Here is a 22019-nt window from a genome sequence, read left to right on the forward strand (position 1 = left end):
CTCAAATCTAAGAAACTCTAGAGGAAAGTTTTGATCATGACCTGAAAACTATAATGCCCTTCACAATCACCCTCAGCCTCCACAACCAATTACATGTTGTCACCCCACCTTCTCTCATGACCTGTACTGATATGCAAGCAGCCATTTTGAAGTTCACGTGCACTCCCAGTTGGAGTGAGGTTAACAGTGCTATGAAAGGCTCATCAGTTGAACTGGCCTGAATGCCCTCACAAGAAGTCAAAGGGAAATGATTATGAGAGCCAAATATATATCTAGGAAGAACACAAAACAAAACCCCCAAAGTATTAAGAAAGCAGCATTCCAGCTGACAGCATTGCCAAGAGAGGATGGGAGTACACAGAGCTCTAGAAGATGCAGGAAAATGAGATGATCAATACCAAAAGAGTGTGGGGTTAACGCAGCAAAAAAACCCTGAGATAGTCACTTTGGACACAACCTTGCATCTTCCTGTTCACCTTTAATCACCACCATACAAAGGCCTCTACATCCAATTTAGCCTCAGGGGTAAGAAACTCTTACATTTAATCTATGACAGTACAATACTGCACAATTACGGAACCCTGCCTTCCCAAGTTTAGCACAAATTCACTAGAGATACACCCACTAGGATAGTTAAGCCCTGTAAACTTGGCATAATCAAGGAATGTTCTTCATATAATAGTTAGCCACACTGAGTGTTAACATGAGATCAGGCATTGTCAGATGAACCACTTCTAGGAAAAGGCGAGCTGCTCATAAGGCACACAAAGACGATGTTGACCACCAATAACCCAAATGGAATAGCACCTGGATTCACATAGGAATCATATAGTAACTGCAAAAATAAGCGAGAGTAGTGCTAACCCTTGGTGCTAGCTAATACTGCTTAGGTTCATGCTTTATAGGTTGTTTCCAGTACTCATTTTCTCCTGGGGTTGATATGGGAAATTCCTTCTCCCACTTGCAAGTCCTTCTATCCCATTTTGTGCTGCTTCTAGGGGGTCTGCCCTAGACCACAAAAGCAATGTTTCAGGGGGCTGCAACACTGTTTCTCTGAACTCTGCTATGCCCCTTAATTAACAGCTCTTGCTTCCTGCATTCAAACAGAAGTTGGAGGGGGGGGAAAGCAGTTGGTTTTCTCCAGTAGTCTTCCTCAGTCACAAGGTCCCATCAGTCAGCTCCTGCATGGAATGGCTTTCTGCTGTACCCTGTTGTCCACCAAGCGCCATCACTTAAGCGAGTATCATTATTACCAATCAGGCCAATTTCCATCATTATGCATAATGCCCACAAGTTGCTGCTCCACAACTGAGGAAGCCAGTAACTCGACCACAGGCCTGGGCTTCCTCATCTCATCAAAAAGGCACTAGGCACCATGGAAAGAGAAAGATGTCTCTCTTCTTGGTGGGGGAAGGGACTGCGATGACACACAAGAAGGGGTATCAGCCACCATTAGGGCAAGAGGCAAGGTAAAGTATCTTCTCATGATCTGTGAGATTAGCAAAGAGGTGGTTAACTGGCAGAGGTCAAAGTAGATTTGTATGAGGTGAGCACACCCTTCTCTAGCAAGAGGAACAGGTGGTCACCCAGAACAGTTTCCTTATGTTGGAAGAGGGAAGAATTTGCCAGTCTTCTTAGTGCGAGAAACATGCCTGACAGAAAGGGGGAAAAGGAGCAAAGTTGGATCCAAAGTCTCTATAAACACATGCCCATATCTTTGGCAATGCTTCCACTAGCAGATGGGAGGCTACACAACCTCCTAGCAGACAACGCGTTGTATCCCCACACAAACACAGCAGGTATGCACTTGCACACATACAGCCCCTCGAAATCTTTTCCCATTCTATCCTTTCTGCCCCAAGGTATGGCAGTGCCAGTCCCGTCCCATTATATACATTCTCTTCTTGTGCCCCCTCCTTTCTGCATCACTCACATAGGTAGGAAGGTGGTACCAATGCAGTCACGTAGCTTACTGGGGAGACAGCCACTTCCTGTGGCTGGGCTCAGCTGGATGGAGTTTATTTCTGAGGGAGGGCGAAGATGGAACAGTCGCTCTATGAGAAAGAAGGAAAGGTTAAGGAGAAGACTGGGCCCTGCTCCTTTCAGTTACCCTTTGGAAGATAACTAAAGCCAGGCACTGGTGAAGCTCTCCCCGCATGTCTTCCTTTACCTCCTCACTCCCCGATTTGACTTACCTTGCTCATTCACCACACCAGGCAGCTGCTCTGATGGCACCAGGTTTTCCTGCTCCTCCCGCACAAAACATTTCCAAAATGTAAGGGGCAGTGCTAAAAGCTGGGAAACCACCTGTGGGGAAAATGGGAGCAGACTGTCTGTTTCCTGTCATATGTTCTACTAGGCCCAGCTTATCTTGGATTTATTGCTGGTTCTTGCTTATGTTTCATTGCCTGTCTTTCTATTTGTTTGGGTTCAGCTATCACCACCTTTCTTAATAGCTCAATCAGGATGAAGTTTAAAATAAAACAAAACACAATGGCCCCGCACACAATAGCCCTAAAATTACATTTCAGCATTCTTTCATGCCAAGATCTGAAATTAAGGCTTCAGACTCACCTACTGACTTTGGCAAAAGAACAGGAACTCACATGCACACTGCTGAGTTAGGGGCTCTATTCCTCATTGCAGCTCTCTGTCATGGCTTTGAGATTTTATTCCATAAAAGGAAGTCAGGTGAATTGTACTTGTATGTGCACACAAAGATGATATTGGGTCATAATTTGGTATCTTGAAATTGCAAGCCCTCCGCCTTTAAAGAAGAAAACAGCTTCTAGGCCCTTCAAGTTCAAATAGAGGCTTGAAAGCTTGTGTGCAGTGCTCAACAAAACTACAGAAGCCAGAAGGGAGGCCAAGTGGGATTTCCAGTGAGAAAGTGATCAGTATTTGGCAAGTTCTTTGCTTTATGCAAATCAAGGCAGCATATGATTTATTCTTAAATCAGACTTTTTTTTTTTTTTTTTTTTTTTTTGAAAAATTTTTTATTGGGTTAGAACATTTTTATTTTTACATTACAATCAATTTTCCCCTAATTTTTCGTTTCTAACCCCCTCCCTTTCCCCCCCTTTTGTTGACTTCCAACAGCTTTCCCACCCTCTGTCCCTTTTCCCTTACTTCTATTAAATTCCTCTGTCTAAAACAGATATACATTCTCCATTATATTAAGCAGTGCATCATTAACTCCTTTAATTATTATACACCCAAACTATACGTCTTTAGATAAACAATTTATCCCATTTTCCCAGTTTTGAATAATTCTATATAAACCTATATATCATAAACCATAAAAATTTCCCACATTTAAATCAAACAATTTGATTTGTTCTCTATATATTACTCATTTCAACTTTTTATGGTAATTCTATATAACTCCTCAGATACTCAATCAATTTAACTCTTCTATACATTCAGTTTGGTGCATATAAATCTTGTCAAAGAAAGAAAATATTGTTAGTTAGTCAATCCTCATGTTTAAACCTTATCATTAATTATTCTCTATCAGTTGGCCTATACATATCTATATATATCTCAATCAATTAATCTAACTGCTTATAAATTCACATTTCTCTTCCTCCCCCGGTAAAGTCACCCCTCTCTTTTATACTTTTATTATATTTCAGTAGTTCTCAAACTGCCACAGTTTTCCTCCCACCTCCCATTTCTTCTCCAGGTATTGTTTCAGCTTCTCCCAGTCTGTGTTGAACTGCCCTGAGTCCAGATCTCTCAGTTTTCTTGTCATCTTGTCCATTTCAGCCATATACAGCAATTTGTAGATCCAATCTTCAATAGTTGGTACTTCTTGTACTTTCCATTTCTGCGCATACAAAAGTCTAGCTGCTGCAGTCATATAAAAAATCAACGTCCTATGATGGGCTGGAATTCCCTCCATTCCCAAGTTTAGCAGCAGGAGTTCTGGGTTCTTATTTATTTGAAACTGTAAAATTTCACTCATTTCTCTTATTATTTCCCCCCAGAACTGCCTAGCTACCTCACACGACCACCACATATGATAGAGGGAGCCCTCGTGTTTCTTACATTTCCAGCATTTATTAGAAGTATTCAAATTCCCTAGCGCAATCTTCTTTGGTGTCATGTACCAACGATAGATCATTTTGAAAATGTTCTCTTTAATATTAATACATGTCGTTGTCTTCATTGTAGTTTTCCACAAGTATTCCCATGCCTCCATTGTTATTTCTTTATTGAAATTTATAGCCCATTTCACCATCTGTGTTTTAACTATCTCATCCTCAGTATACCATTTCAGCAATACTTGGTATACCTTGGATATTCTTTTCTTGTCTTCTTTAAGAAGGGTCTGCTCTAGTTCCGAGTTCTCTGTTCGTATGCCCCCTTTTGCAAAGTCTGAGTTGTATAAGTCTCTAATCTGTCTATACTGAAACCAATCATAGTTAGGTGATAGTTCCTCTTGCGTCTTTATTCTAAGTTTAGATACTTCAATCTTAGTTATTTCTTTATACGTTAAACATTGTTGTTCATTATCCACAGCTCTCGGATCTATCACCTCATATGGAACCACCCACAAGGGGGTTCCTTCTTGTAAGTAAGTTCTATACTTCTTCCAGATTGTAAATAGACTTCTCCTTACAAAATGATGCAGGAACATCGAGTTGACCTTTACTTTGTCATGCCATAAGTATGCGTGCCATCCAAAAAATTTTTTATATCCCTCTAGGGCTAATAGTTTCTTATTCTTTAATGTCATCCACTCTTTTAGCCAAACTAGGCAGATTGCATCATGGTAAAGTCTCAGATTGGGCAGTTGCATTCCGCCTCTCTCCTTTGCATCTTGTAAAACTTTTACTTTCACTCGAGGCTTCTTGCCTGCCCAAACAAAATCTGATATTTTCCTCTGCCATTTTTCAAATTGTTTAGAGTCTCTGATGATTGGTATTGTCTGTAACAAAAACATTACTCTTGGTAACACATTCATCTTAACTGCTGCAATCCTGCCCAACCATGACAGGTTCAATCTATTCCATTTGATCAAGTCTCTCTCTATCTGAGTCCATAATTTTTCATAATTATTCTTGAACAAATCTATATTTTTTGCAGTCAGCTCAACTCCCAAGTATTTCACCTTACTAGTTACTTCACAATCCGTTGTTTCCATTAACAATTGTTGTTTCTGCTTAGTCATGTTTTTGCATAATATCTTTGACTTCTTTTTGTTAATGAAGAAACCTGCCAAATCTCCAAACTCCTTGATCTTGCCTATCACTTTTGGCATGTTCTCCAGTGGGTCTTCTACAATTAACATTATGTCGTCTGCAAATGCTCTGACCTTATATGAGTAGTCCTTTATTTTTATTCCTCGTATTTCCTCATCTTGTCGAATTTGTATCATCAGAATCTCCAATACTAAAATGAACAACAATGGAGATAACGGGCAACCTTGTCTTGTTCCTTTACTAATCGTCAATTTTTTGGTCAATTCATCATTCACTACAATTGCTGCAGTCTGGTCTCTATAGATTTCCTTGATTGCTCTGACGAATCTTTCTCCCAGTTGTAGCTTTTCCATAGTGGCAAACATAAAATCCCAGTTTAAATTGTCAAACGCTTTTTCAGCGTCTACAAAGAAGAAACCAACCTCTTTGTCACAACGCTTGTCGTAGTATTCAATAGCATTGATCACTGTCCTTAAGTTGTCTCTTATTTGTCTGTCTGGCAAAAAGCCTGCTTGTTCCTCCTCTATGACTTCCGAGAGCCACCCCTTCAATCTCTCCGCCAATATCTTCGCAAAAATTTTATAGTCATTATTGAGTAGTGATATAGGCCTATAATTTTTCACGCTAGTCAGATCTTGGCCCTCTTTTGGGATCAATGATATATTCGCTTCGCTCCAAGTGTCTGGAATTCTTTGATCCCTAAAAACTCCGTTCATCACCTCTTTTAGGAATGGTGCCAGTTCATTGGCCATTGTCTTATAAAATTTAGCCGTAAGTCCATCTGGCCCTGGCGCCTTTCCTAGATTTGCGGATTGTATTGCCATATTTATTTCCTCATCAGTTACTTCACTGTTCAACTTATTTCTCCAAGCTTCCGAGATCTCTGGAAGTTTGGTTTTCTCCAAATATGATGCTATTGATTCTTTGTTTACTTCTTTTTTATTATACAGCTTAGCGTAAAATTTATAAAAGGCTCTGCTAATGGTAGTCTGCTCCAAATACGTTTTGTTTTCTTCACAAATTTTATTTATTATTTTCTTTTCCCTTTTCTTCTTTAATTGCCATGCCAAATATTTCCCAGGTTTATTAGCACCCTCAAAAGCTTTTTGATTCAGTCTTTTAAGGTTCCACTCCAATTCTTTGTTACTCATTGCTGTTAACTGTTCTTGAAGAATTTTGATTTCCTGATGTATTTTCTTTTTCCCTGGTCTCTTTTTTAACTGTACTTCTTTGGCCTTTATTTTCTCCTCAATCTCTTGTCTTTTCTCCTCTTTCTTTTTCCTTGCTCTACCATTTAAGTCCATTAGTATGCCCCTTACAACCGCCTTGTACGCGTCCCAAACTTTACTGGTTGGTACTTCTTTATTCACGTTGTATTGTATAAAAAACTTAGTCTCTCTTCTCAGTGTTTCCATATTCTCACTTTCCTGTAACAGGTCCTCATTTATTCTCCAGGCTTTCCTTTTTCTCCTTTTTCCAAATTTCCACATAATTGGGTTGTGATCTGAGCCTACCATCGGCATTATTTCTACCTCCTTAGTCCATAGCGCTAAGTCCTTTGAGGCCCAGATCATATCAATTCTTGATAATGTAAGATGCCTTGCAGAATAAAAAGTAAACTGTTTGGTTTTAGGATATTCTCTCCTCCATACGTCTTCGAGAGTCTCTTGTTGAATCAACTCAAAAAAAAGCTTTGGCAATAGTCCTCTTTTCTTTTGTGCTTTTGTAGTCTTTTTGTCTAATTCCAAATCTGTCACTCCATTGAAATCTCCAGCAAGAATTATCTGGTCATATACAAGATCGTCTAGGTGCTTCCTTAAGTCCTCAAAGAAGCTTTCCTTTGCACCGTTAGGTGCATAAAGTCCGACTACCAACACTCTCTTTAAGTTCCAATTACATTCCACTGCTACAAATCTAGCTTCCACATCTCTCATAACAAATTTTGGCTGCAGCTCCTCTTTTATATACAACACCACTCCTCTTTTTTTCTTGTTGGAAGCCGCTACAAATTCTTTGCCCAATTTTCCAGATTTTAAATATTTTACATCCTGTTTTCTAATGTGGGTCTCCTGCAAACAAACAATATCACATTTTTGTTTTAGTAGCCAATGAAAAATATTTTTTCTCTTATTCGGTGAGTTTAGTCCATTTATATTCCAAGATAATACTTTACACTCCATATTCATGGTTTTGTTGGTAAGTCTTTTTCATTGTCCTTGATAAATCTCTCCATCTCCCGCTCAGATCTGATACATTTTTTTGCCCCTCCAAACTCAAAGGACACTCCTTCCGGTAACTCCCATCTGTATCTGATATTCATGTCCTTCAAAGTCTGAATTAGCACTCTATATTTTTTCCTGTCCAATAACACTGATCTGGGCAGTTCCTTCATTATAATAATCGTCTTGCCATCAATCTCCAATGGATCTTGAAATTGTTTGGTCACAATCCTCTCTTTCATATTTCTAGTTGTAAACTGCACAATCACATCCCTTGGTAGTTTCCTCTGGGTTGCAATTCTCGAGTTCACACGATACGCCACATCTAGGATAGCCACAATTTCCTCCTCCTCCTTCCCCAGGTAGTCAGCCAACACCTCAGTCATCTGTTCTTGCGCTGACTTCCCTTCCACTTCTGGCAGACCACGAAAACGAAGCTGCTTCTCCATGTGTTTAGTTTCTGCAACTGACATCCTCCCCTTCACCAGCCTCATCTCTGTTTGTTGCGTGTCTATTAAATTCTCCATCGCGTCTTCTACTGTTTTAACTCTCTGCTGCGTTCCTTGTAATTCACTGCTAATCGTTTCCACACCTTTTTTCACTTCTGACAGCTCCGACTTTACTGTCTGTGTAACTTCCTTGACCTCTTTAATAAGCTCCAATTTCGTGTCCTTAAGTTCTTTCATCATGTCTATAAGTTTTTTGTCCAAGTTTTCTATTGCCGATTGCCACTCTTTTTTCGACATCGTGGGGCTTGCTTTAGCTCGCTCCCACGAATCTGCTCTCTTCCTCAGCTCCGTGGCGTATAATTAAACGTTTTCCTTTTTTTTAAAAAAAATTAAATCAGACTTTTTTCAAAGCGCAAAATACACCCAAGTCAGTTGAAAAACCTCTTATCATACAGAGGTGATTTTAAAAACAAGGAGTCCAGAGAACAAGTTTGAAACCCAAATTCTTGTCCCCAAGGCTGCAAGAGCTGTATGTAGTTTGGCTCAACCTACATGGGAGAAGTCTGGGTTCCTTCTCCTCCTGTACAGACAGAGCATTGGGTGGTCTTCCCTGTACTCCTCTAAGTGTGGTGAGATATGAAAGATTCACCCACATGCAAGACAACATGCGTGGTACATCTGTTACCTGGCTCTGGCGGGGTGTGTCCTCCATGATGGTGACTGGGGTGGGGTTGGGGACACTGTGCCCAACTAGTGTTGGCCCAAAGATACGCGCCAAGCTATGTTGGTCCATTCGACACTCAGGACTTTGTATGACCCTAAGCAGGGAGAGGAGAGAGACACAGAGAGATGGATCCATGGACTCCAGAGCAAGTGTCACAGCAGAAACCTGAAGTCTGTTTCAGTTGACCCAGCTATGTTTGTAGGACATGGTGAAAGACACTGTTCTAGCTCAGAGGCCATCATACTGGCTATATACTGTAGGGGACATCCAAGGCCATGTAAGAGACAGTCTTGGCTCTAAAGACTAGAACCTTCTCCTCATAGTCTTTCTACAAGCGTGCAATAAATACCCATGAATTGTCTTTCTTTGGTATGAAAGTTGCATCACTGCAGTTGCAAGTAACTGTCCTGAATATAGCAATAGATTTCCAAATAATTTTGGTGGGTCCATGAAAGGAGGGGAAGGGGAGAGAAAAGACACATTGCATAGTGTGCAGAAGAAGGAAGGATCCACAACAGTCAACACCTGGGTAATAGCAAGTTAGCTAACAATGATAAACTTTGACTACCTTATGCAAGAGGAAAATCAATCAAATACTTCTTAAGCCAGAGGAATATATGTTTTTATATGTGACTCTGTAAAAAAGTATAATTAAGCCGTGTCTCTGCCTTTAAATGGGGAAGAATGCATAACAAACTAACTAAATATGCAAAGCTGAACTTTTATTAAAGATAAGTGTCTTGAACATGCAATAACATTTTCAGCAAGGCAGAAATGACTGAATTTAGTTCACATATTCTACTATCCTTGTTCCCCCCTTCAAATCTGCACTGTTCTCATCAACACCCCCCTCACCTGTGCAAGTGAAGAATGAGAAAAGCCAGCGTGTCTCTATTGGCCAGAGGCAGCTTCATCACAACATGGCAGAGAGCAGTGCGACGGGCAGTTTCAGCTTGGATATCTGGATGGGAGAAAAAGAGGATATGAATCCTTGGGCACCCATAGCTGTCAGTATTAGGGTTGCCAGGTATCCTTACCCTCTGGGGGGAGGGCGGGTAGAGAGACCCGGCACTTACTTTCTGCTGCCCTTGCATTCATCTTGTGTTCGCGTGGTCCCACACTAGCACTTCTGGGAAGTGACGCCATTGCACAAGAGGGGGAGCTTGCTCTGCAGCAGGCCAATTTGGGCCCCAAATGGGCCCGATTTGACTCATTTGGAACCAAATCAGCCCACTGCAAAGCATGAGAGTGCTCCTGGGCAGCATGATGACATCAGTGATATTATTGTGCCAGCCCTGGGAGTGGCCTGGGAGGCCCACTCCCTGCCTTTCTCCTCCACTGTGTGTGTGTGTGTGTGTGGGTGGTGTGTGTGTGTGGGGGGGAGGGGAATGGGATCCCTAGTCAGTATTTAGATAATTAACAACACTCTTGTAAGTACTGTTCCCAAGCATTAACCTTTGAAGTTTTACAATAACCATACTTTAGTTCTTCCACTTTTACATAAAGTTACATAAAGTTCAAAAGAGGTTTTCAAGCAACCAACCAGTTTCAGGAGAAACTCAGCCTCTTCCTCCATTTTAAGTGGGCAATTCTGGGCTCACCTAGATAATAGTCCTCTGGCCTACAGGTGCCCCAAGGTTCTGTCTTATCTCTCATGCTTTTCAACATCTGTGTAAAGCCACTGGGAGAGGTCACCTAGAGACCTGGCCTAACTTACCAATAATATGCAGATGACAGTGAGCTCTATCTCACTCTTTCAGCAGACCCCAGGGAGGCTGTGGAAACTGAGCAGATTCCTGGAGGCAGTTTTGAGATGGATGAAGACTAACAAGCTTAAGCTTAATTCTGGCAATATGGAGATGCCACTAATAGGGGGAAATGGTTGACCCAGGAAATGGGTTATCTCCTGATCTAGATGGGGTTGGAACCTCCCCAGAGGAACTTGGGGGTGCTGCTGAACCTGGGCCTCTTTTGGATAAAGAGGTAGCAGTGGTTACCAGGGGTGTCTTTCACCAGCTTTGGCTGGTGAGCCAGATGCAGCCCTTCCTGAGTAGGAAAGATTTTGCCACTGTAGTATATTCCCTGGTAAAATCCAAATTAGACTACTGCTCTCTATATGGGGCTGTCCTCAAAGACTGTCTGGAAGCTACAGCTGGCACTGAATGCTGCAGCTGAAGTGGTTTGTAGGAGCCACATCACTCCAGTCTTGTTCCATATGCATGGCTCCCAATTTGCTTCCAGGTCCAATTCAAGGTGCTGGCATTGACCTTTAAAGCCGTATATGACTTGGGGCTAGCATATCCCAAGGACTGCCTTCTCCCATATGCACATACCAATTCACTCTGGTTATCTTTGGAGGTCTTGTTTTTGGTGCTCCCACAATCTGAGGATGGACAAGGGGCAACCCAAGAAAGTGCCTTCTCGGTCATGGCACCAAAACTTAGAACTCACTCCCCAGGGAAATTGGTCTGTCGCCCTCTATTGCTGTCATGACCCCCTCTGACCAGCCCAGTGATTCTAACTCTTGAGTGCTCAGAGAAAGCGCCTGAGGCCAGGGAGCCAGGAGGACCAGCAGGATCAGGGAACCCATACTGGCCCTCCTCCATGTTCTTTGAGTTGTGTGCTAGCATGTGTTTTTATTGAATTGTTTTTATTCTTTTTTAAATATCACTACAAATGTTTTAAAATAAGCTTTAAATAATTGCTGAGCTACCACTACACCAGCCACCACTACACAGAATCTAACCTGGAACAGGCAATTACCTCCTCCTACCTTCCCCAAACATACCTGCAGCATGCAGGAAAGCAGAGTGCAGGTAGAAGGTAAGAAGTGGTTCCTTCAGGCTCCTCAGAAAGTCCTTCAGAATGCCACAGATCACATGCACATCGGCCACTTGATCCAGTGAGGGAACAGCACCTCTGGAACGGAGCAGTTTGTTTTTCCATTCACGTACGATGGGTTCTGCACCCGATATTCGGTATAACCCCATCTGCCAGACAGGGAAAATAGTCACCAGTAGGGCTGGACTTCAGTCTACATTCCCAACCCAGTATTATACCATTACTAGGATTAGCCACAAGGGCTGATTCCAGACGGCCCTCCCCATCCCGAAACGTCGCGCGTCGTCACGCGGAAAACGCGATATTTTGCGTTTTCCGTGCGATGTTTCGGGATGGGGAAGGCCGTCTGGAATCGGCCAAGGTCACTGGCATCAAAGATCAAATCCTCTGTTCCGTGAGTCCTCAAAGGTTTTTTTTCCTTGTTATCCTTTCTCACATATCAAAAACGCCTAAGTCCCATACTAGTAAAGAATCCAGTAGCACCTTAAAGACTAACCAACTTTATTGTAGCATAAGCTTTCGAGAATCACAGTTCTCTTCATCAGATGTGAGCCCCACAGTGTAATTTTTCATTATTTAAAACATTTATATACCACTGTAGCAAGCAGATCAACGCAGTGAACAAAACTCTACAATTCAAAATAAAATTACTAGAAAACAAAAACATTTCATTCCATAATCATACATCTAAAGCCTTGAACATTGATTCTTGCATAACTTTCACACCCAGAATATCTATAACTATCAGCAAATAATCCCCCTCTGAAACAACCAGGTTTTCCAGGCTTTTCTAAGGGACAAGGATTTGCCATATAGTGTCAGGAAGGAGGCCACAGAAAAGGTTCATATCCTGGCCAAAGCCAGAGGAACTATGTAAGAGGGCTGAATAGTCAGAAGTACAAAGCAAATTGGAACACACAAAATAAGATTTTTTTAAAAAGCTTAAAGACTAAAAGGGAGGATATATAAAGAGGCAGAGAGAGGCCAGAACAGGTGACTGAAGGCAAGAGAAAACTGATGAAACAGGAAGTTTAATGTGACAATTAGTGCAGGGAAAATGCCAAGGACACATAGGGGTAGCCCCAGGAGATGGATGGGAAGAAACAGGATCACACGAGGAGTCGTGGAAGTGAGAAGAGGCTTACAGCAAATGCCAAGCAAAAACCAGTGATGGCCAGTGAAGAGCAACACACACAGGAGTCTAATGGCACTTAACTCCAGCATAAGCTTTCATGAATCAGAGTTTACTTCAACAGATGTGTTGCAATGTAGAAGAGAAAGATGCACATAAACCAGATTTAAAAAATCAGTGTAAGTAGAGAAAGGTGACATGTTGGGAGGACAAAAATACAACAGACACAAGAAGTAGTCTGGATGCAAGTGGGAAAAAGCTATGGGTGTTGTATAACTGGGTCCAGAAATCCAGGTTGGCAAGATGACTGAGTAAATATAAGCTTTGAGTACAGTGAAGAAAGCTGGCAGGATGAAAACTGATTCATTTGAAATATGGTGCTGGAGGAGAGTTTTGCAGATACCATGGATGGCCAAAAAGACAAATAAGTAGGTTCTAGATCAAATCAAGTCTGAATTCTCCCCAGAAGCTCAAATGACAAAACTGAAGCTATCATATTTTAGTCACATCATGAAATGGCAAGACTCTCTGGAAAAGTCAATAATGCTGGGAAAAATTGCATGCAGCAGGAAAAGAGGAAGACCCAAAATGAGACAGCATGACTCAAAAAAAGGAAGCCACACCTTCCAGTTTGCAAGATCTGAGCAAGTCTGTTGATGATAAGACATACTGGAGGTCTTTCGTTCATAAGGTCACAAGTTGGAAGTGACAATGGCAGATAACACACACACACACACACAATTAGCCAGAAAAGCCAATTGAATAAAGCACAGGAAATAATGGAAGAGTACAATGAAATGGGAATTTAGCTGAAGAACTAAGAAAAGCATCATAGACTATAGAGAACCCAATTGCCCTTTGTCCAGCGATTTTAGTCCCACTTCATTCACCTCCTGTAGGCCACGGCTTTCCACTTGAGTCACGCACTGAACCACTAGCTGGGGCACCATGGGAGGTGTGCTAGGTGCAAAGTCAGCCAGAACACCCTACAAAAAATAAAAAAGTAACTGCAACACTGCATGGAGAAATATCCCAGGTACAGTTACCCTATACAACAAATCGACAAGGTTGCTATTTTCCCATGACAAAGTCCTCTCTCCTCATCATGCCACAATCACCTCTCTTACTCTTGGGCGAGCACCTGGCATGCACAGAGATGGGCAATGTTCTTTGCACTCTGGGTGCACTACAAGCTGGCAGGGTCGACATTTAAGTGCCACCTTCCCAAAGCGCAGGCGGGATTTGCAAGCTGAGCATGTCTCTAGACGGATGATCTTGGGAGGGGAGAGAGAAGAGAGAAGGGAAGATCAGCAAAACAGAAAGAGCAACTAGATTCCCACACTCCAGCCAATTCTGCCACTTGCCTGTGCTCATGCACAATGTGGCTGGCAGCTGTCTACCTACTACGTAACACATCACAGACCGTCTTCACTTTGCAGACAGTGTAGAGAATCCAGGCTGCCTTTCCTGAAGAACACTTGTAGTGTTGTCCCCAGCTATAGAGAAGGGACTGGGAGAGGAGACAGCACCCTTGTGATCACAGCAGGCCTGTTCTCATAAGTCTTACTTACTGTCTTAGAGGTGAAGTGATGTTGTTGGTGTGGTGGTGCTCCCCGTGGGGGAGAAGGAGTGGAGGAGAAGCAGCCCTGGGCACCTTTCCCTTCAGCTCTGATCTCTGTGCTGATGGCATGACTGTCACCCTGGCTGCTACATCCACCTGACTCATCACTGCTGCCTCGAACTGTAGTGAATTCTTTGGAGAGAAGAGCTGCTATCAGTACTAGGAACATGAACCAACACAGGGACTTTGTCAACATTCTGAAACAACTCTTCCCAGCATGCATTGCTGAATCCCAATACTAATTTGCCTGCTTATCTTAAATTGCAGCTTCCCCTTACAGGCTAAAATCCTGTAAATTCAGAAACCCATAGTGAAGAGCATGACAGCTGCTTCCTGTGTATGGAACTGGCCAGGTGTTCTGTAAGCGGTCGGCCTGGCCTCTACCATTTTAATAGCAGTTTTATTTATGGCTGCTTGTAATATTAAAGATGTTCAGGCCTCTGGAGTTAAAATGGCTGCTATATTGCCACTAGAGAGCCTCCAACAGTTGCTAAATCCTGGCTGGGAGAATGGAATGCTGCACAGGAATGCAGAGTGATTGAGAAGCGATTGGATTTACTATCCTTCCAGCCCTTAAGGCGCCCAGTGCAACAAAGGTCTTGCAGAGTTGTCCCCACTTAGCACATTCCTTTTCCTCCTCCTGTGATGAGATCTCCTGTCCATGACTGAGGAGCTAATCTATTATATAGTGGGTTCAGACTTGAGGTAAATCAACAGCTCTTTATTTCACAGGAACACACACACACGAACTGAACAGAACCCCTCAATATATATACAGCAGCTCCGCCCCCAGAATAACTGATAGCCAATGAGAACACATACTTTACAATACCATCGTTTGCATAACCCATATACAATGTAACTTATTTACAGCTCAGTGATTGGTCTTGTCACCCTGATTGGCTGCTATCCATAATTAGTAACCAATGATAGCATAGCCTTGAGTTCTCTTGCAAGCTAGAGTTCGACCAATACATTACATAATCAAATAACATTCATCAAAAGTATATACAGTCGTTCCTTGGGAAAGTACAGTCTCCACCTAAATTCATTAACTTAGCTCCGGTGGACTTCATCAGCAAACTATCCTCTTTGCGCAGCGCTAGAACTAGTTTTACATTTGTATTTACACACCCCACAGCTACCCATCAAGGCAATCAAATCCTTTGTTAAACCCAGGAACTGACCACTGGAGTCTTTGTTCTGACTGCTAGGTGGGGTCTCCCACCTCAGGGCACATTTTACCTATAAAGGTAAGGTTCTGGCCCCATTCAATTTGTACATGCTTACTGGATCCACAAGTGCTGCTCCCTTGAGGTTTGCTCTGAGCCTCTTGCTCTCTTGGCTGAGGACTCTGGACGTTTGAAGCTTCTCTCTCTCTCTTCACCGCGGACTGGACTGCTCTTCAGGATAGGTAGATATACTTACTCCCTCTCTCTATTCCCAATCTCTGGCTAAGTTTCCTAGGGCTCTCTCTCTCTCTCTCTCTCTCTCTCTCTCTCTCTCTCTCTCTCTGTGTGTGTGTGTGTGTAAAATAATTGTCCCCGGTAATTTTGTGCGTATGTGCATGAAGCCTTGTTCTTAATAAAAGTTATTATTTGATGTTAAGCACCAGCCTCGTTCATATTATTGGAAGGGACCCGGTTAAAGTTGGTGATTTATCCATGTGGTTACTGGCTTCTTGCATAGCCATCCTCCTTGCTTGCTAATTCCCCCACAAATTATTTATTGCAAGGAGACCACTTCCGGTAACAGTTCTGGCCAGGGTGAGATAAAGGACTAATTTAATCTTTTCCCATAGGTACAGCTAAGTGACCAAACAGTGACAGAGTGAGCGGAGGGACTCAAAGTAACTCATCCCAAGGCCTCACCTTCAAGAATGCTCAGGGTAACAACAACAGCATTTGATTTATATACCACCCCTCAGGACAACTTAATGCCCACTCAGAGAGGTTTACAAAGTGTGATGTTATTATTATCCCCACAACAAAACACCCTGTGAGGTGGGTGGGGCTGAGAGAGCTCCCAGAAGCTGTGACTCATTCGAGGTCACCCAGCTGGCTTCAAGTGGAGGAGTGGGGAATCAAACCCAGTTCTCCATCTTAGAGTCTCGCCACTCTTAACCACTACACCAAACTGGCTTTCTAAGAAGAAACTCCCCTTAAAACCCCTCCTCTTGCAACTCAGGATCCTTTGGAGATGGTGCCCCACACTTGAAATTATCACTGATGTCTTCAGGCCTACTTAGGATCTGCCACCCAGTCCTTAGTGGCTTAAATGGGGGTGAGGGAAGTCTCTTGGAGGTTTTGTTGGCCTTGCTTTTGTAGTCTCATTCCTCAAATGCTAATCATATCAATCCAGCACCATTCCCTAACATTGCTGGTTAAGCCCTCTCTTTATTTAAAGAGCTAAACAGAAGTCAACTACCTCTTATATAGAGAGAGCCTTTCCTGCTCCAGTGAGCAACTGCAGCCCACTCCCACTTACAGTTACGGAGAAAGGTTTACTTCCAGGCAGATGGCCAAGTGGACTTGAGCCAAGCAGCACTAGCATGACTACTACTTTTGTCTGTATTTTTGGAATGTATGTGGGGAGAGCTCTGAAAGCTTAGGGTGGTATTCTGGTACTACTGACAAACCATCTGCCTTTACTGTCTATGGTTCACACTAGCCAGTCCCACCAAAGAGAAACTGAAAGGGAAGGTCTACCTGTGATCGTGGAGATATGGCGACTCTGGTGGGATCGACGACGTGGTGCCACACCGATAGGGAGCAAATTGCGGGCAAGGCTTTGGCTCTCAGCAGTTCCTTCAGATCTCAAGGATAAAGCCAGCTCTTGCACCTGCAAAGAGTTTAACAACAAGAAGTGACAAGCACATCTACTGAGATTAGAAATGTGGACGGAAGCAGAAGGAAACCTGAACAGAGGATTCTTTGTAGGTAGAAGAGATGCCCTCTTCTCTGTTCCCAAAATCCCACTGGATAGAAAGCTCTTCTTTGTTTTAAACCAGAGATTTTAAGAGGCAAGTATATAGACTTGTTGTATTGGAGCAGCAGTCTACCTAGTCCAGTACCTGTTTCCAACAATGGCTGATTAGCTCTGCAAAGTCCACAAGCAAGGGTGGCATAGGCCAAATCCTGACTCCCTGCTGCAGCTCCTCAACAACTGGCCTTCAGAGGTATATCACTTCCCCATATGGAGGTCCCATTCAGTCAAAGTTAATAACTACCAATGGAACTTTCCCTCATGAGCTTGCATAACACCCATATAAATACAATGAAAAATAGTGACAATAACCTCCTCCTGTGGCAGTGAGTTCCACATATCTCTTCACACACTCTTTCATCTGTCCTAAATCACTGGTGAGCCAGTTATCCTACTGTTTTGGTTGTTCTGTGTTGCTTCTGGACAGAAAATACTTAACTCAACAAGCAATTAAATTGTGATTCATTGCCCAAAGGACATAATAATGACTACAAGCATAGATGGCTTTAAAAGGGGGCTAGACATATTCAGGGAGGAAAGGTCCAAGAATGGTTACTAGTAGTGGTATACAGAAGGAAGGAAGGAAGGAAGGAAGGGAAGGAAGGGAAGGAAGGGAAGAAAGAAAGAAAGAAAGAAAGAAAGAAAGAAAGAAAGAAAGAAAGAAAGAAAGAAAGAAAGAAAGAAAGAAAGAAAGAAAGAAAGAAAGCAAGCAAGCATCATTTAGCTCCAGGTATCAGGAGTACCATAAATATTCAGTATTCCTGATATTCAGGTCCAAAAATATCAGTATAGTATTCAGGATTCAGCTCCATTATTCCCTGTGGGGAAATCATTCTAGGGGGCTGGTGGAGCCATTTTTCAAGTAAACTGTGCCAAGACTGCAGGAAACCCAGTCCTGCCTATCCACTAAAGACCCTGCCTGCAAGGGTCGAATTCTATAGGCCCCTGAACAAGCTGCCTGCAGTCACTCCCCATTGTTTCCTATGGTGGGGAAATCCAGGGCTTTATCCAGGATACAAGAAGCCTTAGCCAACACACAACAGCAACCAATGAGCAAAAGCCTCCCAATGCAAACAGAAACAACATCAACCATAGATTCAATGTCAAACCAGAGAATCCTAACCTAGCAAGCTAACAATACCAAGGCAGCAGCCAAACCTGGCAAAGGCAAGCAAACAACACTGGAACAGGACCATACATAGTAATGCTGCCTGCCTTCTTCCCCCTTCCTCCTGTTGCCTGAAGCCTGCAGAGGGAGGAAAGAAGCAGCTGCAACCTCCTTTAAACCGCGATTCCCAGATATATCTGGATAATTCAGTAATGTAAATACCTGTTTATCTGGATGTATCTGAATATGCTAGACATACCCAAATAATTCTGAAGAGTTATTTTTGGGGTATGTATTCAGATTTTCTGAGCCAAATCACACAGCCCCAGCTACTAGCCATAGTGAGTAAAGGAAACCTCCATATTCAGGGGCAGTAGCCCTCTGAATGTTAGCGCTAGCAGGCAGCAGCAGGAGGAGCCTTAGGCCTCTATGCCCTGTCCTGTTGTTGACACTCCATACCAACTGCTTGGCCACTGAGTAAGACAGGATGCTGGACTAGGTGGACTGCTGGTCTGATCCAGTAGGGCTCCTCTTATGTTCTTCACACTTAAACAAAACAAAACCCTGACACCTTTGCTTCTGTTTGGCAAACAAAATGTTTAAACTCTAGATGTAGCAATTTAAAAAGGTAAAGTTAGTCCCCTGTGCAAGCACTGAGTCATTACTGACCCATGGGGGGACGTTGCATCACGATGTTTTCTTGGCAGACTTTTTGTTACGTGGTGGTTTGCCATTGCCTTCCCCAGTCATCTACACTTTACCCCCAGGAAACTGGGTACTCATTTTATCGACCTCGGAAGGATGGAAGGATGAGTCAACCTTGAGCCAGCTACCTGAACCCAGCTTCCGCCAGGATCGAACTCAGGTTGTGAGCAGAGCTTGGGCTGCAGTACTGCTGCTTACCACTGTTATTATTTTAATAATAGGTTCTTTACTGCTTTGGAAATGTTTAAACTGAAGAGAAAGATTATTATAATACATAAAAAGTATTCTTTTGGGGGCAGCATCACCTGTTCCTATACGGAATACTACTATTACTTTTTTCTTGTTTTAGATGGTAACCACTATCAAGTGCTTTTTTAACAGTACGCTGATTAAGAGATCTTGTGAATATCTCAGAATCCAATACAACATAGCTGTGAAGTCTATGGTACCTAACTCTGAGGCATCTGAGACCCCCCTCCCTACAATACAGCCCTCCTAGCTGAGTAAAAAGCCTTTTTGAATAATTCAATTTTGCATCATTTGCAGAAAGCTAGGAGACTGGGGGTCTCTCTTGGCCTCCTCAGGCAGGCCGTTCTACAGGATAGATGCCACCAGTCAAAAAGCTCCCCCATAATTTCAGGGTACACTAGGAGCTTTGAGTTCATGCAGTGATCTTTCTCCAGCCATCCTAGCCTGTGCTTGCCTCTCCTCCCACTTTACCTTCCACATGAACTCCTTAATGGTAGAACTAAGTTGTATAGACCTAGAATCCTGCCAGATACTCAACTAAGGCATTGGTGTCATAGAAGACAGCACTGCTTTACGGTCACATATATACCATTTCGTTATCCTATTTCATCAAGATTGATTGTCACACCTAAGGTATACACTGCCACACCTCTTAGAATGAGTTTTGCTCTGATACAATCAAAGATAAATGTTGTGTGCCATGTTTTTCTCACTTGTATAGATGTAAAACCATTGCCATATACTCACATTAGGAGTAGGGGTCACAGATGGCCGTGCACGCTTGGCTGCTATTACGGGCTGGATCAGAGGTGCCAAAGAGGAACGCTGGAGAAGGAAATCAGTTCAGCAGCAAGATTAGGAGGACTCCACTTAATCTGGGGTGGGGAGGTTCTCTGCATTAGAGGCGAGTTGATTGCTCAAGTTATATAATTTGTTCCATTTTTAATCCAAGGATTTTGGTCCCACAGTAGTCTGTGGAATTTCAATCACAACCCAAGATTTAGAGAGTGAATATTCCTCCTCATTTTCTCCTTAGACCACAGACTAAGAAACAACATTCTTTCAAGGTCCAAGGATGTGTATTTTCATAAACCTGAGAAGTGACACCTCCCCTTGTGGCAACAGAAATACAACAGCAAAAATAGAAAACATCTCAAAACTTTACGTTAAATTTTTTTTAAAAAATGTTTTTCAGCCCAGAAAGGGATGGTTTTGAACAAGGTTCTTATTCCTTTGTTTTTCTTGTACTACAGATATGTCACTTTGGGTATCCCTAAACCATATGATCACAAAGGTGACCTATATAATATAAAACAGTTTTTCAGGAGGGCATTTTTATAAAAGTAACAAGACTATATTATAACAGAATGGTTCAGAAGATGTTTCAAGGAAGGAAATGAGTCTGGGAACTTTAGTTCTGTTTATGGTATGTGTTATCTGTTCCTGTGTGCATTATCTTGTTTTCACTGCACTTATTTCTGCATATGTAATACCATTTATGGCTCGTTTAACATGACATGTTTAACAGTTATGCTTTGTTCAGACTTCTGCAATCCCAGTCTTATTATATTGCTTATTAGAGGTCTCGTCCTATCCATTGCATTGACTTGTAGAGAAATGTGTTTTGCTGGGGCATTTGGACTGCACAATACCTTCATCTTACTTTTTAAAAAGTTTTCCTCAGCAGAGATAGTTGGTAGCTGGAGATCTCTTGGAATTACAACTAGAGATGGGCACAATCCACATTACGATCCAAAAAAACCCACGATAATGGCGATCGCGTGATCGTGACTCAGCGGATTGTGATTGGCCATGGCCAACGATCCAGTAATCGGGAGGGGGCTGGATCGGGGCTGGATCGTGCTCAGATCGGGAAGCCAGACACTCAGGCGCCAGTAATCTATTCCTGGGGCAATGGAGCCAGGGTAATGCCTGAGCTGTGTTTCCCCTCCTTCTGTCGCCCTGGAAACCTGAATGGAAGCCCAGCTTTCCTTGATCAGCAGGGCTTCCTTCCAACCACGGAGCAGCAAAGCAGTCACCAGTTGGGAGAAGACACCCAGGGGAGGGAGGGGGAAGGAGGTGTTCTGTAGCCATGGGCACTCCAATCTCATCCCTGCAAACCCTGATAGGCAGCTCTGACGGCCAAACACAGACGGCCAAACACAAACACAGATGCCACCAGCATCACCCACCATTCTTTTCTCGCCAGCGCGCTCCTTTTTGGCCTGGCGGGCAGGCACATGGGGGGTGCTGCCGGCGAGCGGCCAGACCCCCTGCCCCCTGAGGGGAGGTGGCTCGTCACCGTCTCCCCATGCCTGCCGGGCCCGGTGGCTGCCGCCAACACCCACCTTCCCACATAGCTGGGAATAGCAGCGCGCCCCACTTTGGCCTCCACAATCCACGATCCACGGATCGGGAATGGGAGAGGATCGGTGTGGATCGTTTAGTTGGGATCGTCACCGGCGCTGATCCATAATCAGCTGGATCGGCAATTTTTTTTTGGATTGTGCCCATCTCTAATTACAGCCGATCTCCAGATGACATAGATCAGTTCCCCTAAAGAAAATAATTTCTTTAGAAGGTCTGTTCCACACTGGGCTTTTTAGTTGGTTCTGGCCCCATACTGTATTGATTTCTCTTCAGAGTTTTGCATGCAAATACCCCAATTCTGTCTCCAAACTGCTTCCAGACTTTTTTGCATTCTACATGGTGAAAAGCTGCATCAGCTGCAGAGTCAATTTTCCCCTGGGTTTTGTGTGGTTTTTCTCCCTGCACACAT

The 22019-nt window shown here is 43.0% G+C and overlaps 1 protein-coding gene across 3 annotated transcripts in view; it reads right to left on the reverse strand.

The window, feature by feature from the left end:
• LOC129323968 (rac GTPase-activating protein 1-like) overlaps window positions 1-22019 on the reverse strand; it is a 39825-nt gene that overhangs the window by 7310 nt on the left and 10496 nt on the right. For 2 of the 3 annotated variants that reach the window (XM_054970850.1, XM_054970852.1), the window contains 10 exons: window positions 19988-20065; window positions 16902-17034; window positions 14144-14325; window positions 13691-13846; window positions 13463-13558; window positions 11388-11589; window positions 9455-9560; window positions 8561-8693; window positions 2196-2307; window positions 1934-2054 (listed from right to left, as the gene is read on the reverse strand). In XM_054970850.1, coding sequence (XP_054826825.1) covers window positions 1934-2054; window positions 2196-2307; window positions 8561-8693; window positions 9455-9560; window positions 11388-11589; window positions 13463-13558; window positions 13691-13846; window positions 14144-14325; window positions 16902-17034; window positions 19988-20065 — 1319 coding nt within the window. Of the gene's footprint in view, window positions 1-61; window positions 1653-1933; window positions 2055-2195; window positions 2308-8560; window positions 8694-9454; window positions 9561-11387; window positions 11590-13462; window positions 13559-13690; window positions 13847-14143; window positions 14326-16901; window positions 17035-19987; window positions 20066-22019 lie in introns of those variants that run through there. The other variant, XM_054970851.1, reaches the window with a different exon arrangement.

This window comes from Eublepharis macularius, chromosome 2 (genome assembly GCF_028583425.1).
Source record: "Eublepharis macularius isolate TG4126 chromosome 2, MPM_Emac_v1.0, whole genome shotgun sequence".
Classification (NCBI taxonomy): Eukaryota; Metazoa; Chordata; class Lepidosauria; order Squamata; family Eublepharidae; genus Eublepharis; species Eublepharis macularius.